Source organism: Myxocyprinus asiaticus, chromosome 1 (assembly GCF_019703515.2).
Source record: "Myxocyprinus asiaticus isolate MX2 ecotype Aquarium Trade chromosome 1, UBuf_Myxa_2, whole genome shotgun sequence".
NCBI lineage: Eukaryota > Metazoa > Chordata > Actinopteri > Cypriniformes > Catostomidae > Myxocyprinus > Myxocyprinus asiaticus.
This window is the reverse complement of record NC_059344.1, coordinates 38,720,688-38,742,717: the sequence shown is the minus strand read 5'-3', so window position 1 is coordinate 38,742,717 and position 22,030 is coordinate 38,720,688. Positions and strand designations below refer to the sequence as shown.

Here is a 22,030-nt window from a genome sequence, read left to right as displayed (position 1 = left end):
CCCAGTTCATGGGTAAAGAAGTGCCTTAGTGAAGTAGATGATTTTCTAAATTACCTTAGATTTAAAACATTAAACATTTTATTTGATTATTACAATTAATAAACAATCAATCAATTTTTAAACACACTTTAAAAGGAGAGCAAATAGTGTAAAAAAAAAAGAAGAAAAAAAAAAAAAAGAAAGAAACTAACAACCCTATCCCTAAAACACACAACACATTCAGACAACAATAGCATAATTCCAGAGGTCAGCAACCTATGAAACACATGCCAGCAGCGGCGCATATATATGTGTGTGTGTGTGTGTGTGTGTGTGTGTGTGTGTGTGTGTGTGTGTGTGTGTGTGTGTGTGTGTGTGTGTGTGTGTGTGTGTGTGTGTGTGTGTGTGTGTGTGTGTGTGTGTGTGTGTGTGTGTGTGTGTGTGTGTGTGTGTGTGTGTGTGTGTGTGTGTGTGTGTGTGTGTGTGTGTGTGTGTGTGTGTGTGTGTGTGTGTGTGTGTGTGTGTACCTTTGTTCAGCTGCAGTAGCTTTGGATGTTATGACAATATGAGTATGTGTTGTCATGCTGGAGATCCGGGTTCGAATCTCACACCTTGATATACTTTTTCCAATGTCACTACTCTAAATATTTCCTATAATACTACTTATAGTAATAAATAAAAGAGATTCCTCTCAGTGATTTGGTCACAGTGAAGGTCGAGGAGTTAACAGAAGGATTTAATCAGGATCAAATTAACCATGGTTTTACCGTAGTAATATTGTAGTAACATGTGTTTTGGTGGAAACTATATAGTTCTGATCTACTAACCATGGTGTTAATAGAGTAACATGTTGTTAATAGTAATTAATAGTAACCATGTTTAATTTTGTGGTTACTATCATTTTACTAGAAAAATGCCATGGTGATACTATGGTTACTGTAGTAAAACCATGGTTAATTTTTATAAGGTAGGGTAGGGGTTGGTGTAGGGTGTCTGTGGGACTCCAAATAAACAATAAAAATGCTGCAGTGATGCCACTATACTGTATGTTAGTATTTAAACGGGTGTAAGTGTATCTGCCACTATTTGCACTAGAGCATCTAACGCTATTTGCACTTAGTGCAAAGAAGATGCTTTTTGTTGCTTTTTACATTAAGTGCAAATAGCCTCTGCCAAAACGTAAACCCACATCGAGTTTTAGGATTTTGCATGTGCGATTCACCGAAAAGAGCTAAATAGTTGATCGGCTTGTGATGTGTGAATGGCTTGCACGCGCAGCGCGAGTCTCATCACACTTTAATAGTGTTTAGCCCCCATTCAGCTGATGAAAACACGCTGCGTGATCATGAGGAAGGATTACATCAAGATGATGATTGGAATGCAGGTGCGAAACACAGATAACCCCTCTGCGAGATTTTGAAAAATATACATGCATAATATAAGAAATACTCCACACAATTTCGTGATCAGTAATCAAATAAGCAAATTTGTGATATTAACTGTTAACTCATTTTGTACAAAAGACAGGTTTTCTTTCATTAAAGCACTTCCACAAGATGCTCTGTGAAAATTCACATGCATTATTACGTCATAATCATTGAGTTTTGCACCATTGTTTCACTCAAATTGTTATGCTGATAATATCATTTGTAATGAAAAATAAATTAGAAAATTAGAAAAATGCAAAATAGAAAAATTTTCACAAGTGGACTCAAATTTCACATACATGAGCATATTTATTTATTTATGTATTTTTTGGCAGGGGGTGTCGGCACAGTCATTACCCAGGAAAATAAAAAATGGCCCTCCATGTCAAAAAGGTTGCCGACCCCTGATATATTCCATAGTAGAGGACAACCGATAGTGGATTTTGCAGATTTAAATAACTAAGGTGTAGGAAAAGACCGATAACCGATTAATCAGCTGGTAGTTTAAAATCGATTTATTTAAATATATTTATTCAAAATTTTGCAACGCAGATGTAAGCAGCAGCTCCATTTCCGCCGAATGTGAGAAAGTTCCGCTGGCATAGACCACAGCATAAATAGAAGGTTATAATACCAGAGTTAGTGATCTGGGCTTATAAACTATCACCCAACCACAGAATGTAGCAGAATTTTGTGCCAATGTCGGATAATTTTCTAATGTCAGCATTTATAGTAAAAGAGAAAGAAAATCATTCACTTGTTGCTGTGTGTTGTTGTATTGAAGAGACGGTAATAAAATCTGCTTCTTTCTTTACTGAGATAGTGACGATGCAGTCTTTTTTAAAAAAAATGGAATGCTCAATTCCCACTACTTAGTAGGTCCTCATAGTGGCACAGTTACTCACCTCAATCCAGGTGGTGGAGGACAAGTCTCAGTCACCTCTGAGACCGTCAATCTGTGCATCTTATCATGTGGCTCATTGTGCATAACACTGCAGAAGCTCCCAGCATGTGGAGGCTCATACTATTCTCCATGATCCACACACCCCATTGAGAGTGAGAACCACTAATTGTGACCATGAGGAGGTTACCCCATGTGACTCTACCCTCCCTAGCAACTGGGTCAATTTGGCTGGAGTCACTCGGCACACCCTGGATTTGAACTCGCAACTCCAGGGGTGGTAATCAGCGTCAATACTTGCTGAGCTACCCAGTCCCCCTGATGCAGTCTTTCTTGTCTCCATATAATCCTCTGTTCATATGTACCTGCATAACCTCCAATAATGCCTTTATTTATTTCCAAAGGCGATGTTTCATATGCCATGCTGAATGCGAGATCTGCGTGTCTGTTTACTTTGCACCACTAAGAAAGAGAGAATGCTCTCTGACAAGAACGGAGAGTAAAATGTGTTTATTATTTTCTCTCTGCTGGTGGTGTAAAGTTTGTGGAGGTTGTCAAGATGGCACCCAGGACTGTCCTGTAAACCCCTGATTTCATTCATTCTGCCAGTGCAACAGTGTGTGATTAAACAATGGCAAAATGCGATAAACGGTAAAACTATTTGCGCTCAAACCCAATGAGTTTATTAAAATCGTAATTAATGATAATAACATGTCAACATTTATTGCCAGACTGTAATATAAAGCAGCATAATGTAGTATTTTTGTATAGCTAAAATAGCTGGAAGTGGCTTATACCGGAAGTGGTCCACATTCAAGGTTGATAATGGCGGTGCCTTAGTTTTACTGAAAAATAAGGTGGATAGAATGTTAAAATTGTTCTTAGCCTTTCCTTACTATGACGGGCACATACACTGGAGAAGGGTTTCAATCTTTAGTTGGCTGGCAGGAGCCACCACTGGCGGATCATGTGACCTGCAGGCAGACCTGCCAGAGGCTACAAGTCAAAAATGAATAAAATCCTAGATGCAGTTTATTTTTCAACCAAAATCCCAATAATAACAATAAGAAAATGAAGATTTGGTGCAGAATGTGGAACTTTTAACTGTAAACAAACCCAAAAACACACACCCAAGGGGCTCTTATTTTGAAAAGACAGAGACTTTGCTCCATGACAATGCTTGATATATAAGTATTTACCAAATTAAAGGGATAGTTCACCTGAAAGTGAAAATTCTCTCATCATTTACTCACCCTCATGCCATCTCCGATGTGTATGACTTTCTTTCTTCTGCTGAATGTAAATAAAGATTTTTAAAAGAATATTTCAGCTCTGTAGGTACTCACAATGCAAGTGAATGGTGACCAGACCTTTCAAGCTCCAGAAATCACATAAAGGTAGCATAAAAGTAATCCATAAGACTCCAGTGGTTAAATCCATGCGTTCTGAAGCATTATGATAGGTGTGGGTGAGAAACAGATCAATATTTAAGCCCTTCTTTACTATCAATCTTCACTTTCACTTTCTTATTCTTTTGTTTTTAGCAATTCACATTCTTCGTGCATATCACCACCTACTGGGCAGGGAGGAGAATTTATAGTAAAAAGGACTTAAATATTGATCTATTTTATCACCGACACCTATCATATAGCTTCTGAAGATATGGATTTAACCACTAGAGACTTTTGGATTACTTTTATGCTGCCTTTATGTGTGTTTTGGAGCTTTAATATTTTGGTACCTATTCACATGCATTGTGAAGACCTACAGAGCTGAAATATTCATCTCAAAATCTTTGTTTGGTTAAGCAAAAGAAATAATGTCATTCACATCTGGGATGGCATGAGTGTGAGTGATGAGAGACTTTTCATCTTTGGGTGAACTATCCCTTTAAGATATTTATAGCCTATTTATTCATCAGATTAAGAGTTTTGCATTTATAGACATTTCACCAGATGAGGTTTAATGAGGAATAAGGATTGTTATTATTTACAAGATAAGAAGTTGGAGACACAATGTGTGTGCTTACGGGGCATGTTTCCTTATAGTCCATTTTTTTTTTGTTCTTTGCATGCTCTTGCAATAACAAATTATGCATTGAAGTGAGGATAAAAATATGGATGAACTATGTCAGTGCTAAATTATTTTGATACAGCAAATCCCCAGAAGATTATTAATCATGAATAAAACAAAAATACTGGCATAGATTTTTGCCAATAACCGCTAGTTCCAAAAAACAACTATCGGCACTGATTAATCGGTAAAACCGATATATGGGTCTACCTCTATTCTCTATAGCTTCATAATCTACACTCTTGAAGATAATTTTATTTTAATTAGAGATGCTTGTAATGCTTGTTGAATAATTCAGATATTTGATTATATCATAAGTAAATAATTAATGCATTGCAGCTGGTTAAGGACTGACTGAGTTCAGACTGAATAATTCAGCCACAACCATTCAGTAAAAGTGTGTGAAACGGTTTCGGGGTAGTATTTATAGCTGACTGTTCTATCGAAGTGTGCTGTATTTACATTCTCTTGCTTGTGTCTTACCATTATGTAACGTTGTAGATGGTAGTGCTGTAGATCTTCCATTGTTACGCATGTGTGTACGAGTGTCAATCCCTGCCAATGTCCCATATATGTAACGTCAATAAAAGAGACTTTGTTGATACCTGTCTGTGTGACGTTGCAATAATAAATAGTTAATATAATTTAGTAATATAACTAATATATATATATAACTAATATATATATATATATATATATATATATATATATATATATATATATATATATATATATATATATATATTATCTAAACCTTAGATAAAGGGAACAATCTAACAAAGAAATGTGTGGCGATTTATAATATTTTGCTATGTCTTGATATGCATGACATATAGGGGATATCCCTTCGATGAGAAAGCAAGCGGTGTGTGTATTTCAGTGTCCTTTTTCAACAGGAGGCGCAGCAGTTCTTGTTTCGGTCTCTGGCTCTGCTTGAGCTGTGTTTCTTTCTGTTGTGACACTGGACTGTCCTCCGTATGAAACTAAAACAATGATGAAAAGGCCGCTGTTTATGAGTAAATGTCCACATCAGGGAGTTTTAGGAAATCTCCAAACCTCTAACTAGAGTAAAAAAATCCGGTAAGTAGCGGGGTGTCAGACCGATATATACCCGCCTGAAGTAGTCAGTCGGCGGCATGTCGCTGAGCTCAGGCGGGTGGACTCAAACGCCTCCTTCGGCCCAGCCGTCATCGTCTCATCTCGGCCATGAGGCCTCGCAGTCGGGCTGCAACACGGTTTTGATGTCGGTGAAGGTGTCAGTATGCCACTCTGGTATACGACCGCTTTGTCTCCCGGGCGCCGGAGACGAATCTCTCCGTCTTCAGCTGAGCATGGACCCGGGAAAAGCAGGGGAATTCCGCCTTGCGTTACGGGACATCAGCGGAGCAGCTGCTGGTCGCAGCGTGGTGAGTGAAAATGCCAACTTCCATGAGGACTCTGTGTGCGGTATTTTAAACATTAGTTTAAAAAGCCGCTACATAGTAATAGTTTCTGTCCAGAAGTTTTTGCGTCGTCATTATATAGCGCTTCCCCCGGGCTGGTGCGGAGCGCACACGAGTGGATCACATGTTGTTTTGGTTGTCTTTGTTGTTGAAATCATCACCCACCCCCAAAATGTGATAGTTTCTGAGAGCCGCGTGTCTCTTAACATCTATTCTATCTGTCCATTTGTGTAAGCACGCAATGGATACAGTTAGAATAGTCCACACGTTAAAGGTGACATCAGTGTTGACGCTTTCATTTGCTGTTGTCAGAGGCAGGAAGAAACTGACAGATAGAAAAAAAAAAAAAGAGTAACTACCCCCCCATGTTCTTTTGAGATTGACTTCCTTGCTGTTTGAGCTCTCAAAAACCCAGTGAAAAGTGTAAAACAATATTAGTAATTTTTTAATGAACATATTATTTCCCAACTTATGTAGGTGATCTAATTAAAAAATATCTGGAAGCTCATAAATGAATACATTTAAAATGGCTCATCTTGAATCAGTAAATGATAAGGGTTTGTGGTTCTCCTTTTCACACCAGCTTCTTATTCCACATTATCACTTTTAAAGTACTTTAACTATAAATAGTTACTCTTAACAGTGACTGGTATAGTCATCATGTGTCTTTTATACTCCATAATTATTGCCTGTTTTTTTAAATAACAAATGCAGGGTAAACGGGGCCCCCCCAAGGGAAAAACACTAAATAGCAACAAAAACCACCACAGCTTTTCTAAACACCTGTTTGTCACTATACACTGAAACATTTTCCTGATCCAAGAGATCATTGCATGTAATGTCTAAAGTTTGATTTTGAGGTAATTTGATTTAATATTGAATAATTTTTAAATGTTGCAAATGTACGTAACTAAAATCCCTGGAATTTTCACATTTATTTTGAGACAAAATACTTATTTGTTATTTTCAGTGTTCAAGGTGATTAAATCAAAAGTTATTGGAAAAACTGTCCAATACATGAAAGGATAGTATTTGGGGTAAAAAGACCCTCTGTTATAGGGGCCAAAGTCCCCCATAAAACACATTGTTTTTCTTAAGGGGGGCGAACAGATTTGTTATGAAAAATGTTCAATGTGATTGAAAAAGCAACTTGTTCTTGCATCTTCAAAAATTATTTGCATTAATTGATTAATTTTGCACTATAACTATTGCCAATATATCTATACAATATCATAAACCCCCTGGGGACCTTTTTCCCCAAGCACAATATTTTTTTAAAACGGAATTTTAATCAAAACAACCTTCTCTCATTATTTCTTTTCACACAATTTGTTTTTTGCTCCATCAATATCCTATAAAAAGAAATCTTTTTTAAAAAAATTAAAAAAAATTTTTTTTTTATTTTGATACATTTTGTGACTTAAGGTGTGCCTTTAGCCCCATTGTGCCAACTGTACACTGATGTTCAGAATCAGATAGAAATTCTGTACTGAATTTTTAAATTGGCTATCTGTCATTTATTTGCTTGTCAAATGATTAAATTCTGTTCTATTCAGTCAAGCTTCATCATATTTTGTGCCTCTATCTCCATTTAGTCCATTGCTGAGTTTGACCTCAGGACTGTTCGTTATGAAGTCAAGTCACCACGGTGCCATGAACTGAGTTTGGCTACACCTCCGCATGACCGTATTACGTTCAACTTCCGCAGTGAGCAGGAAGCACAAGAGTGGGCCACAGTGGTGATGTCATCACTCCGCGAGGCCCAAAGAGGTTTGCCTTCTTTCTGCTTTCTAGTAACTCCTAGGGTTCATTCCAAACATCTAGCTATTAAGCCACCCTTACTTGAAACCAGCTTCCAGAAGAGGTCAGATATGCACCAACAGTAGCCACACAACCAAGTCCAGACTAAAAATATTTCTGTTTAGCATAGCACTTTGCTGAACTTTATGGATTGCACTGCATTTAGGTCTGGGTATCGCCAGCCACCTTACATACAGTATGTAATGCAATACAAATGTAACGATTCAATATATGGCAATACATAACGATTTCATAATTGGATTGTGATTGAAACTGTGCCAAACGCGTGAGAGAGGCCCAGCGTGTCAGCGAGAGAAACAGTAAATCATGCAGGCTCAGTTTCAATCTCTCTCGTGTCTCATAGAAGTGTCTAACCGCACTGTGAAATGCCGGTCTCAGAGTTTGCACCTATTTAGACAACCTGCTTCTTCATTGTTGAACTGTTGGACATGATATGAAAACACAAATAGTTTAATAAAAATACAGAGATTTAAAGTATCGATACAATGTATTGAGAAAAAGTATCATGCTACATGGATATATAATTGTATCGGCACAGCCCTAACTCCATTATTTGAATTAATGTGTTTTTATTCACAACTTTTATTTCTTTATTATACGTTTTAATACATTTATAAAGGAAACTTTTATTTCATTTTCTTTTCTTATTAATTTGAGTGATTTTAAACTCGAGTTTCAGACATCTTTATTTCTTTGTCTTTGCTATGTCTGTGTAAAGAACTTTAAATTACCATTTTGTACAAATTAAAAAATTTCCCTTGCTTTCAGTTTGTTTTCGTCAGTTTTTCTTTTGTTCATTCTTTATTGTTCAATCTTTGTTCCCTTTTAGACTTGTATTAGAACTTTGCTGTTTTTTTCCACCAAATTTTCCCTGTTTTGTTCTATGTTTTCAATATATGTCTCTTGTTCATATTTTCAGTGGTGATTAATTCCCCTACTGAAGATGGACAGCTACCTCCTCAGCCTCTGGCTTCACAAAGCACTGCACTCATGCCACATACAGGTAGCATTTTTGTTCTTGTTTTAATTTTCTGCTCACAAACTGCTGGAATTTGTTGCCAAACAAAGTACAAAGTGCCAATTGTCTGCAAATAATTCTGATGCACCCACTTGTTCTTCCTCCATTTCCAATTCTTCCCTCTATCCCACTGTTTTACCAAACAGCTTTAACATTTTCATTCTCATCCTTATTCAATTTTTCTCTTCTCTTTAGAGGATATTTGTGCAGAGCTGGTTTGTGCTATAGAGGCTGGTGATGTTCAAGCAGCATCTGTTTGTGCATCATCTTTAGCTAACCAGAGAGCTGCTCTGTGTATTCAGCCCTCTAAACGAAATTACACAGACATAGAAATCAGGTAAATAAAGTTTTTACAGATACACTCTAATAAGCAAAGCATCAAAACTTTTTTAAATTTATTTAATGACTGACTTTAATCGTAATTTGTGAATTTTGTTATCTATAACAACTGAATCAAGTAATGTGTTGCTTACAACTCGCATGGAAATCCATTCAACTACTCAAATCCTCTAACAATTAAATTCACAAGGTAAAACATCAAATTATGTGTTTTTGTTGTGCTTTTAATATAGCACAGGGTGAATAGAATTTTAAAATCACTACTTTTTGTTTGTATTAGCATTTTCCAAACTGTCCCAACTTTTTCACAATTGGGGTTGTAGAATGGCTTCAAAAAGTAATTGGAAACACTTGAAAATGTAATTGCATTATATAAAAAAATTATTTGGTTTGTTATATAATGCAATGACATTTTCAAGTGTATATATATGTAATATAAAGCAAAATGTTTCACAAAAACAAGTGGTTTGGTTAAAAAAAAAAAAAAAGAACACCAGTTGGTTAAAAGTAATTGCAAAAATAGCTCAGAAAGTGAAGTTCCAAGCAGCCAGCATCATTAGTTTGCAGATGTCACTTGCTTTGATATTTTTTATTTATTTCAGTCACATTCAGACATTTTTCAATTCGGCTTATGTTTCCAAATGTGTCCAAATACATTTTGAGGCCACTGTCTATGCAGCCTATGTTGCCAAGCATTTCTTATCTTAGCTGTTGCATTGATACAGCCTGGCTGTGGTGGTAGAGGATGCTTCCTCGTCCTGTTGTGTCACAGTGAAAGTCTTCCCCCACTCTACAATTGGTGCTCTCAAACAGCAGGTAAGTGCAAATTAACATTAAAATAAACATTACTTTACCAAATATTACTTGTCATTGTTTCAGGGCCATGTGAACATCCCCAAATTTTTCCTCATAATTGCTTAAGTTGCCGTTTCGCAGACACACTTCATCTAAAGAGACTTGGAGAATAATAACTGAAGGGATACTCCTTGGGCTCCTTATTAATAACACAGTGCTTTTTCCTCTTAGGTCTTCACAGACTATGGTTTTCATCCACGTGTGCAGCGCTGGGTCATTGGTCAGTCATTGTGCTCTGATCATCGCTCTCTGGCTTCTTATGGAGTTCAGCACGATGGCGACACTGCGTTCCTTTATTTAATTTCTGCCCGTCAGGCCCGTCTCAGCCGAGGGCTGTACCAACAAGATCAAGAAAGTGCTTTACTCATGCCTGCCCCAGTGCCGACATCTAATCAGCCCCACCAAGAACTAGTTGCCAATGGGCCAGTGGCATTGAACACAGCATCAAGGCCATACAGCACCCTGCCTACCAGACTGCACAACAGCCATAATACTCTGAGTGTGTATGCAAAGTCACTCATACACAGCTTGAATTCTTATGAACAAAACCACTTAAGACCATTAAGCACAGCAATAACATACATTTACACTGCAAACAATAATTTTCTTTCTTAGTAAAAATATGTAAACTTTCTAAAGGATAGTTCACCCAAAAATGAAAATTATCTCATCATTTACTCACTCTCAAGCCATCACAGATGCGTATGACATTCTTTCTTCTGCAGAACACAAATTAAGATTTTTAGAAGAATATTTCAGCTCTGTAGGTCCATACAATCCAAAAAGCACATAAAGGCATCATAAAAGTAATCCATACGACTCCAGTGTTTTAATCCATATTTTCAGAAGTGATGTTATAGGTGTGGGTGAGAAACAGATCAATACTTATTTATTGCTTGAAATTCTACTCCCTGCCCTGTTGGGGGCGATATGCATGAAGAATGCGAATCACCAAAAACACAAGAAGAAGAATGTGAAATGATCTATTTCTCAACCACACTTATCATTGATTCTGAAGATATAGATTTAACCACTGGAGTCTTATGGATTACTTTTATGCTGATTTGGGTGATTTTTGGAGCTTCAAAATGTTGGCACCCATTCACTTGCATTGTATTGACCAAAAGAGCTGAGAAATTCTTCATTTGAATTCAGCAGATGAAAGAAAGTCATACATATCTGGGATGGTATAAGGGTGAGTAAATGATGAGATAATTTTCATTTTTGGTTGAACTATTCCTTTAAAATGTGTATAGATGTGTAAAATAGACTTGTTTTCAGAGAAAATATTTTGAAGTTATATAAATTGTTTTGTACCCCACTGGCAAATTGCTTTTCTTGTTTTTAGAATAAACCTTGCTAAATGTAGTTAGATTTATGCTTAAAACAAGAAAAAAATCTAATAAATTGCCAGTAGGGGATTTTTAATTTTTTTAATTAAAGATATATTTCCTAAAATCTTTATATATATTTTTTAATATATATAATATATTTTCCATTTTATATACATTCATATTGCAACACACAATATCCCCTCAATATTTATTATTACTCAATATTTAGTGGTGTATACGTTCTTGTTTTAAACACGTATAGCAATTTTAGCTGATACCTGGTTATTGCAGCTGTGAGTTCATTATGTTTTGACCTCTTGACCTCTCAGACAACAGTGCTGGTGGCACAGAACGGTTGGGTTTGGGTGAAATCCGTGACATGATCAATCTTGAGATTCCACAGTTGAATGAAGCCCTGGTGCCCAACAGAACAAATACACAGGTATGTGCTTTGTTTTCCTTGAAGATAAAAGACAAACATCCTTACTTCTGAACCTTTAATAACAGTTAAACAAAAATAGTTGTATAGTAGGATTAAAATGTTTATTTTAATACATTTGTGTTTATGTAGCTGGGATGGGCCTGCCCAACATGTACATATATTAATAAACCAACACGACCAGGCTGTGAAATGTGTAGTGCAGACCGACCTGAAGGCTACACTGTTCCTGGCAACTACAGACCAGATGCTCTAGAGCTGCGACGCATTCAGCAAGAGAAAGAAGCGATCAGGCAGTACCAACAGGTGAGACTCTCATAAACACACACATAATCACTGAGACTCACATTTATTCATTAGCAGATGCATTTGTCCAAATCAGCTAAAAAAAAAGTGCTTCTAGTAGTTTAATGGCACATTTAAAACAACAATTCCAAAAGAAGCGGCTTCTATTGGAATATTCTATTCTGATGACTTGTGGAAATCAATGGGAATAGATGAGACTGGCTTGCTGTTTTGTGGTAGGGTTATATATTTTGTGCATGCCAACCTTGTCTTGACTCACTCAGGTTTAGGAAATATTCCTCGGGTCAGCACAGTGATTTGGCTTGTAATCTGATAAATGAAACCGTGAATGATCTCAAGCAGGTAAAACAGGGTTTGTGGGTAGGATACAGCTTGAGCTCTGATTGACTCCTCAGTCTGAATCTCTTCTCTTTTGTCTCTATTTCTTTTTTAAGGAGAAAGGGAGAAGAGAGGAGCTGAGGGGCAACAACTCACTACTGCACAACCTCGACCAGGACTACTGACATGCATACACATACTTGGTGCACAGTGTCAATTACAAACTGGGAACACTTACACTCCAAATGAACAGCCTACACCAACACCAGTACTACACAACCTGTATGTGTCTGAACAGTTCACCATTAAAGAAGTTTATACATGCCAACCTCATCTATTCCAATGGTACTTTTTCTAACCACTTAAAAGGGCTAAGCTCTTTGTGTCAGTTGAAAATCAGAAAAACGCTGCCCTCTTTTCGACCACTGCAATTAATTCATGTTGCAGTCGTACAGTACAGGAATTTATTATTTTTTTATGTTATGACAAAGAAATGTATGATGTCATTAATTCAGCTGGATCTAATAAGACACATTTATCTTTGTTTGCCACATTGTTCCGTAGAGCCATGCCTTGGCTTAAAAATGTATTCAGGTACATACCCTTTTAAAAGACAGAGTAGTAATGCTTTGAGCATCAGATCACATGTTGTATATCTTTGTAATTATAGAAGAATGAAAGAAATTACTCTCGCTGCACAATTTTTGCTGGAATGTAAGACATAATTTGTTTGACACAAGTGCAGTCTAATATTGTTTGACTTACAGTAACTTGTAAGATTCTTTGAAATACGCATATATTCAAGAACCAAATGATTTTAGGCTTAAAATGTTGTTGTTTTCTAAGTTGATTATAGATACCCAAAATATTCTTGAAAGAATGAAGCAATAAAGCACCCATCCTCAGACTTAACACATACTGCATTATTGCAAGACTGCGACTGAGTGCAAAAGCAATTTAGATACTGTTAGAGGAAATTAAGAAGTACATGTTGAATTTGTTTAGGTGGATCTGAACACTTATAAACATGTCTTGACATGCCAAACCTGTGGTCTAGGACAGTGCTTTAAAGATTTTGTACTACAGGTTCCATTGGGCCAAAGTCATGACTGCATGCTTTCTAAAAAAACATAAGTCAGTACCTATATTCTGCCACATAATGTTGCAGCTAGTTACATACCAATCTTTTAATTAGTTTACAAAAGATAATGTGATGAGAGAGCATTCACTAATGACAGGTGTGTCCTTGAGCAAGGTGCTTAATGGAATAGTTCACCCAAAAATGAAAATTCTCTCATCATTTAATCACCCTTATGCCATCCCAGATGTGTGACTTTCTTTCTTCAGCAGAACACAAATGAAGATTATTAGAAGAATTTCTCAGCTCTTTTGGTCAATACAATTCAAGTGAATTGATGCCAAAATTTTGAAGCTCCAAAAATCACACAAGTCAGCAAGTAATCCATATGACTCCAGTGGTTAAATCTGTCTTCAGAAGTGATTTGATAGGTGTGGGTGAGAAACTGATCAATATTTAAGTAAATTTTTACTATAAATTCTCCTCCCCTGTTCAGTCAGCCTCCACTTTAACTTTAACTTTTACATTCTTCTTGTGTTTTTGGTGATTCACATTCTTCAAGCATATGCCCTCTACTGGGCAGGGAGAAGAATTTCTATAAAAAAATTACTTAACTTTTGATCTGTTTCTCACCCACACCTTTCATATTGTTTCAGAAAATATGGTTTTAACCACCTGGATATTATATGGTCATATGGATTACTTTTATACTGCCTTTGTGATTTTTGGATTATCAAAATTTTGGCACCCATTCACTTGCATTGTATTGACCCACAGAGTTGAAATATTCTTCTAAAAATCTTCATTTGTGTTCAGCAGAAGAAAGAAAGTCATACACATCCAGGATGGCATGAGGGTGAGTAAATAATGAGATAATTCATTTTGGGTTGAACTATTCCTTTAACCCCAGATTGCTCCATGTGGGCTGGCAATTAGTGCACTTTGGATAATATGTATCTCCTAAATGAAGAGTCTAAGTCTAACGAGTGTGAGAGAGGGAGTAAAAGAGGAAGACACTTTTTTGTTTGGTTGGGGCTTGTTTGTCGCTGTGACTGTGTTTATTGCAGGGCTTGAGTGAATTATCTTCTGTTTATTCATGTGTAACAAAGACTTAAATTTAAGAAAGACAATTTGTGACTATGCAAATGAACTATGTGACAAACTCAAATAAAGATCTTTTCAAACAGGTACATACCATTCATGTTTGAGTGTTAAAAATGTTTCTGTATACATGTATTCTATGTGTGCTAGTTCTCTGTTGTGGTGTATTAGCTTATAGTAATTATAGAACTTGTTTGATCAGTGTAAATGTAAGTGATGCATTCTTGAATTATGCACATACAATATAAATATTTGGACTTATTTGGTAAGAAATCCAGTAAAATACAAATGTCTATGAAATTATTTCAAGTATTGCACAATTTTATTTCTTTTGCCACACATTATTGCTATTTCTAAAAGCAATATGATGAGTGCACAATGAAACACCAACTCTACATTATGTCTCATGTAAACAAATGAACACAATTTCATGCTTTATTGCATGTATAATAGTGCTTACATAACAGTTCTGTACATCATCCTCATAATGCTCTAATTTAGGCTTTTTAATGACTTATTTCTCCACAATGTTCTGATTAATGCTACTGGTAAACGTGTAATCATTAGACCCCTCCTCCTCACACCCACTCCCTTCTACAACTGCAAAGTGCTTCTTCCTTACTGAAAGAACCAGTTTGAATTTTTCACATTTTTGTGATGTGTGCACTTTGTGTGTATACTCTGTGTTTGCTGAAGCTGCTTTACATCTGTGTATATGTGTTAATACAGGTGTTCCCTCAGTTGTGACTGTTTGTAGTTCTGTGTCTGTAGGCTCGAGAGGCAGAGCGCCGGGAGAACTATGCACGTCTGGTGCAGATGGACGGACAGGATCTGGTTCCTAACCCAGAGAGAGTGGAGTGCAGGATCTGCTATCTGGAGCTTGAGTGTGGGGAGGGAGTCCTGCTCCGAGAGTGTCTCCACTGTTTCTGCAAGTGAGAAAGACAGATGAATGAAAAGAGGGATGAGTGGTGTGGTGGTTTAGTAACTTCTTTTAAAAAAAAAAAAAAAAAAATGCAGACAGATCTAGGCTGAGGGATGGAGGTTTTCCTGTTGAGAGCCTTATCTGTGACCATTTTTGTATATAAATAGGGGTTCATCTTTTTTACAACCCCCTCCTCACACACAAGACATTGACATGCGTTTCATATCAGGATATTATCTGGAAATAGATCAGATCTCTCTTATCCATGAAAAATAGAAAATACCACTTACAAATTATTTTAATAGTGGTATGTGTGTGAATCATGAAAATGTATTTGCACCAAAAGGGGAAGGGGAGAATGTTACAGTGACATTTACAAAAAATATATATATATATATATATTTTTTTTTTAGAGAGTGTCTGCGCTCTGTGATTCTGATGTCTGAGGATCCTCAGGTGGCATGTCCATACAGAGACGAAGCCTACGCTTGTGACTGCATCCTGCAGGAGAGAGAAATCAGAGCTGTGAGATCCCCTTTGATTTTGCCTCAAAGAAAAGGACTGCACATGTCTACTACACTTTCAATAGTACTCTTTTACAATACTAATGTTTTTTGTTTACAGCCACTTCTGGAGCACTTCTTACACTCACTGCAAATTCACAATGTGTTAGGAATAGTTCACCCAAAAATTATAAATCTCTCATCATTCACCTTTATGACGTCTCAAAGTCGTATGACTTTCTTTCTTCCGCAGAACACAAATTAAATTTTTTGATTGATATGTGAGATGTATTTCTCCATACAATGGATGTTAATAGGGTCAAAAACTTCCAAACTCTAAAAAGGGACATAAAGGCAGAGTATAGGTAATCTATACGACTCTAGTGGTTAAATCCATGTTTTGCAATCCGATCGGTTTTTGATGAGAAACAGACCAAAATGAAATTCCTTTTTCATCATAAATCTTGACATCTGCAGTCTCCTTGGCACGATTATGATTTAAGGCTTGATTACACTTCCTCGTGCTTGATTGCTGTACAAGCGCTCATATACACATCATACTGTATATCCATCAAAAAATCTTTGTTTTTCACTGAGGAAAGAAAGTCATACGAGTTTGAAACGCTCTAAGGGTAAGTAAATGATAAGAGAATTAACATTTTTAGGTGAACTATTCCTTTAAGAGTTGGAGGGGTGTAGTCTACCAGACGGTGATATCTTTAACTTTGGCTATCAGTATGGTGCGTGACTGTTGACTGACACTTCAACCAATAATATTTAGACAGCACATTTAATGGCAGAAGTGTCCCATTCCACAACTGTGTGGTCTCAACCTCTTATGACGCTGTCATGGACTGCCCATGAATCATTCACTATGTGATACATATTGCGCTCAAGAAGGACACGATTTAGCTAACATTGCCAGTTACAGTTTGACTTGCTGGCTTTTGCCCAATTTTCTCTATTCAGGGTCGGTATTCAGGCCATGATGCTGGAGTACAAGTGACAGTAGACCTTGAGTAATGCGGACAGATGAAGGCTTAGTCTCACAACCTGTAGATTGAAATGCCAGATTTTAAAATGTTTTCCTCTTCCTCACTATCACTGGAACCAGCGGTTAGAATTTGAATTGATTTGTGTCGAAATGTGTTGATTTACAAGCACACACTGATTATTTTCATGGAACACTACCCTATCTTACTGGTACATGAAAACAAGTGAAGCAAGCACTATGAAGGGAATTAGCATGTGGTTCAGAAAGCTGAAATGCATTGAAGGTGGTTTTAGCGATTTTAGCCGTTCTGAAACTTCCACAAGACTGAGTCACTGAATTAGACACGCCCCCTTTTCTAAAATACCACCCTCCAAAGATAGCGTTGAGACCGTCATCATACAGTAGAGCTGTGTCTTCTCACGGTTGTCAAATGTAACAGTAGCAAAGTAGCAGCCGCAGCTGACAACTGTTATGAATCTGAATATGCCATTAAACTGGAATGTTCCACTTCAACTACTACACTAGAATGTGCAAAATGATTGACAGGCAGAAAGCACATCAAATCTTCTGATTGGCTGATCAAAGAATATGTCCACAATCACATCATGTTTGCCGTTTACACAGTCTAGTGCTGTCACAGAGACCGGTGAGGTATCTCGGGACATTTATTCCAGTGATTTATTTCAGGGAGAATGAACATTTTCTGCATACCATTCCATAAAAAACAAAATCGCTTACAGCACATTTAAGTTTTTCGGGGTTTTTTTTCTCTGGGAAAAAATGTGTTCCCACCAATGTACATAGAGATACTAGATTTCTTACTTCAGGTTTTCTTAGGTACATTTTGTCTGGTCAATTAAGCCAACGGTACATGTATTAACTTACAGTGTTAAGTCACATTTTGCAATGTTATCTACTGTATCTATACACAACCTTTTCTAAGAGTTATATGTTCCACATCCAACTCGAGGTGCATTTTATTTACTAAACATGTTATTTATAAAACAATTTATGCTTTGCATGCTTTTCCTCTGAATATATCGCTCTCTTACAGCTGGTGGCAGTAGAAGATTATGAGCGTTGGTTGCAGAGAGGGCTGTCTGTTGCAGAGTCTCGATGTGAGGGCAGTTATCACTGTGCAACTGCAGACTGTCCAGGCTGGTGTGTTTATGAAGATGCTGTCAACACTTTCCACTGCCCAGTCTGCAAAAAACACAACTGCCTGCTTTGCAAGGTGCAGTCAGTCATTTATTTAAACACTCAAATCTAGTTTTTGTTATGTATGCATTGTAAATGGCTTGCTTTGTTTTTCCTCTACTCAGGCCATTCATGAAGGGATGAACTGTAAGCAATATCAGGATGACCTGGCAGCTCGTGCCATCAATGACTCTGCAGCTAGAAGAACCAGAGACCTGCTAAAGGTCACAAAAACAGACCGATCCTCATTTCATACAATATCTCATTAAAGAAGGCAATTGGGCATATGACACAGGCAATATTCAAACATGATTTTACCAGCACATGCCACTATTTAAAACTACTTGGCATTATTACTGTTGAAATCTTAAGCAGTTCCTCTCTCTTTAAATTTTTCTTGTCTTTCTGTCTTATCACTCACGCACAAACAGACTCTTGTTAACTCTGGAGAAGCGATGCATTGCCCCCAGTGTGGTATCATTGTACAGAAGAAGGAGGGCTGTGATTGGCTACGCTGTACCGTCTGCCACACTGAGATCTGCTGGGTCACCAGAGGGCCACGCTGGGGGCCTAAAGTAAGAGCAGGAGCCCCTTTTTAATAGGACTGGGATATACACTTTACTCTCAGTTTCCATTGGGTATCATCCCTCAGAATGCAGGTGTCAGGGAAGCTGTTGTATTTAGAAACTAAACCTGCTTGTTGGAATACACTCGTATGCCAGAATAATAGAGATAACTGACCCCTAATAGACTATATAACTTGGTAATTTAGTTTGAAGTTTGGAGTGTTTAATCATGCCAGTGATAGGGAGAAATCACAATATAACTATGACAAAGCAATTTAGCAGATAAACCGCAAACTGTAGAATAATCTATATTTAATTACTTTATTATTTCAAAAATAATTCATTATAATTATTTATCTATGGTTAGGACCAGAGAGCCCATCTGTCGCTTCACTTACAGGGTTTATTGTAATAGGAAGAACAAAAGCTTTATTTTTTGCTTGTCAAGAAGATTCATGTGTTTCTATTTTGTTTCTTTCTCGCTTTAGGGTCCTGGAGACACAAGTGGTGGCTGCCGATGCAATGTTAACAAACAAAGATGCCATCCAAAATGCCAGAATTGTCACTGAAAGAGAGAAAAGGAGGGAAGAGTTAGAGACAAAGAAAGTAAGGTGAGAAGAAGAGACAGTAGTGACATGGAAGTTTATGACATTACGAAAACTTCTGATATTACCTTATTAGTATTTGGAGACATACCCTCTCCACCTGTCTGAACTGGATACACAGTTCTGACTTTCTTAGTGGAGATGTAAAGCACAATAGACCTTTTTCACACTCCCGGTTTTGGAACGCGAAAGTAAATGTTTGCAGGGTAAACTTCAACAGCAGTGAATGGGAGTGGATGGGAGACCACAGGAAATATTATTTTCACTTACCCATTTGCTTCAAGACCAGAAGGGAACTCCTCTATTATGTTTGAATGACTTTCCAGAAGAGGAAAGAAATAGAGAGTGATGGATTAAGACAGTAAAATGGGAGAAGATGCCAAATTTACTGTCACTCTCTCAGCAGCTGAAATAGAAACCCCCTCGCAGCTGTGGCAATTCATTTTTTAAAACTAATTCCAGGGTAATATAACAAAGCATAATTTTATCAATTTACACTCTATATTTAAAAAATGTATAATATAAAAAAAAATGCAAGATTTACATTGCTAAATAAGGTGGAAACGCGTCATCACAGTGTGTGAAAAAGGTCTGTTGCAATGCATTCTGATTAGAAATGTGTAGGCCTGTCAAACAACAAATGCTGGTGCATTTTATCTGATTAAATCATGAAAGAAAATGAAGGTGCCGAGGGAAAACCACTTGAAAACAAGGGATGGAAAAAGCTAATCAGAAACTGCAGTTTATAATTGAAATAAGGGAATTGTTACAATGCACTTACACAAATACTCATGTGTTTGACTTGTCTTACTTTTAAAAGATGTACTACTCTGTTACCGAAGTGTGAAGTGTTATTGAAAAGTGCCTTATCTTGCCATTTGTTTCCAAGCCATGTAACCACTAGCATTAGCAATAATAGAGTGTGACATTGTTATTATTTTATATATTTTGCTGTTGTTGTAGATTTATGTGATCCAAGATAACTTAATAATGTGTGCAGTGTTATCCCTCAACCTTGAACTAAAATCATTGTATTTTACTCACTGTATTTTACCACTCAGTGCACTGCTTTCACGTTTGATTATCTGTTTGTAAGTTGGTGTTGACACAGCCCAGGAATTTTGTATTGTTGTAACACTCTGCTGATTTTAGAGCTGTGATGGTTTTATAAGTCGTCGTCAAGATTAATCTAATCCAAAGGATTAACATCCAAAGCTTTAAATCTATGCACTGTAATAAGATACAATCCCACAAAGTCAACTATATTGTATTTCCTTTAGGCAAAGTCACATGCATATAGAAAAGTAGTTTTACCAACTGAAAAGTTTTGGAATTGTAAAGCACTCTTGCAGATGTCAGAACTGACAATCCAATGAAATTGGATGTGGGGCATAATTGAAGAGTCTTAAGTGAAGGGCTTTTTCAACCTTTAGCATGATATTGATTTGGCACCTCACCATTATTCAAATATATGCACTACGAAGCTCAATAAATAGCATGTAGCTGAATGTACAATAGAAAAAAGTGCACCTGCAGAAATCCTATACTTTTACCTTAACTTTTTAAAGTAGAATAATATGACCTCAGGGTTGCAAGTCTTAATAAATTGCCTTACAGTTTATAGTACTGAGCAGCTTTTTGTACATAAGTGAAATATTCTTAGTAAAGATCTGGACTAATTTAATGAGCCTCACAATTTAAAAAAAAAAAAAATAATAAAAAAAACACAATAAACAATTGCCAACCTATCTATATTGGTATTAAGCTTTTTTCTTGGTTCTTCATTCGCACTTTTCAGCAGATTTTTTGCCATATGCCATCTAATGAAATTCTGATTCATGTTAAATAATTTGTATTGTTTAAAGCAGGGGTCGGCAACCTTTTTGACATGGAGGGACATTTTTTATTTTCCTGGGTAATGACAATGAGGCCCCCCCCCCCCCAATAAATAAATAAATAAATAAATGTAGGCATGTATGTGATTTTCTGAAGTTTGAGTCCACTTGTGAAAATGTTTCTATTTTGCATTTTTTGAATTTAATCATTTATTTTTCATTACAAATGATATTATCAGCATAACAGTTTGAGTGAAAAAATGGTGCAAAACTCAATGATTATGATGTAATAATGCATGTGAATTTTCACAGAGCATCTTGTGGAAGTGCTTTAATGAAAGAAAACCTGTCTTTTGTACAAAATGAGTTAACAGTTAATATCACAAATTTGCTTATTTGATTACTGATCACGAAATTGTGTGGAGTATTTCTTATATTATGCATGTATATTTTTCAAAATCTCGCAGAGGGGTTATCTGTGTTTCGCACCTGCATTCCAATCATCATCTTGATGTAATCCTTCCTCATGATCACGCAGCGTGTTTTCATCGGCTGAATGGGGGCTAAACACTATTAAAGTGTGACGAGACTCGCGCTGCGTGTGCAAGCCATTCACACATCACAAGCCGATCAACTATTTAGCTCTTTTCGGTGAATCGCACATGCAAAATCCTAAAACTTGATGTGGGTTTATGTTTTGGCAGAGGCTATTTGCACTTAATGTAAAAAGCAACAAAAAGCATCTTCTTTGCACTAAGAACATACAGTATAGTGGCATCACTGCAGCATTTTTATTGTTTATTTGGAGTCCCACAGACACCCTACACCAACCCCTACCCTACCTAAAATTAACCATGGTTTTACTACAGTAACCATAGTATCACCATGGCATTTTTCTAGTAAAATGATAGTAACCACAAAATTAAACATGGTTACTATTAACTACTATTAACAACATGTTACTCTAGTAACACCAT

General features: G+C 36.7%; 1 protein-coding gene across 1 annotated transcript; it reads left to right on the top strand.

Moving 5' to 3' along the window:
* Positions 1–5,152: 5,152 nt before the first annotated feature.
* shrprbck1r (sharpin and rbck1 related) lies at positions 5,153–21,175 on the top strand. Its single transcript, XM_051697552.1, has 14 exons — positions 5,153–5,786; positions 7,418–7,592; positions 8,563–8,646; positions 8,857–8,998; positions 9,726–9,816; positions 10,027–10,354; positions 11,519–11,631; positions 11,761–11,934; positions 15,203–15,363; positions 15,767–15,878; positions 17,905–18,084; positions 18,173–18,271; positions 18,479–18,622; positions 19,102–21,175. The coding sequence occupies exons 1-14, from the start codon at positions 5,517–5,519 to the stop codon at positions 19,180–19,182; spliced, it is 2,154 nt and encodes a 717-aa protein (XP_051553512.1). The 5' UTR covers positions 5,153–5,516; the 3' UTR covers positions 19,183–21,175.
* The last annotated feature ends 855 nt before the right edge of the window (positions 21,176–22,030 follow it).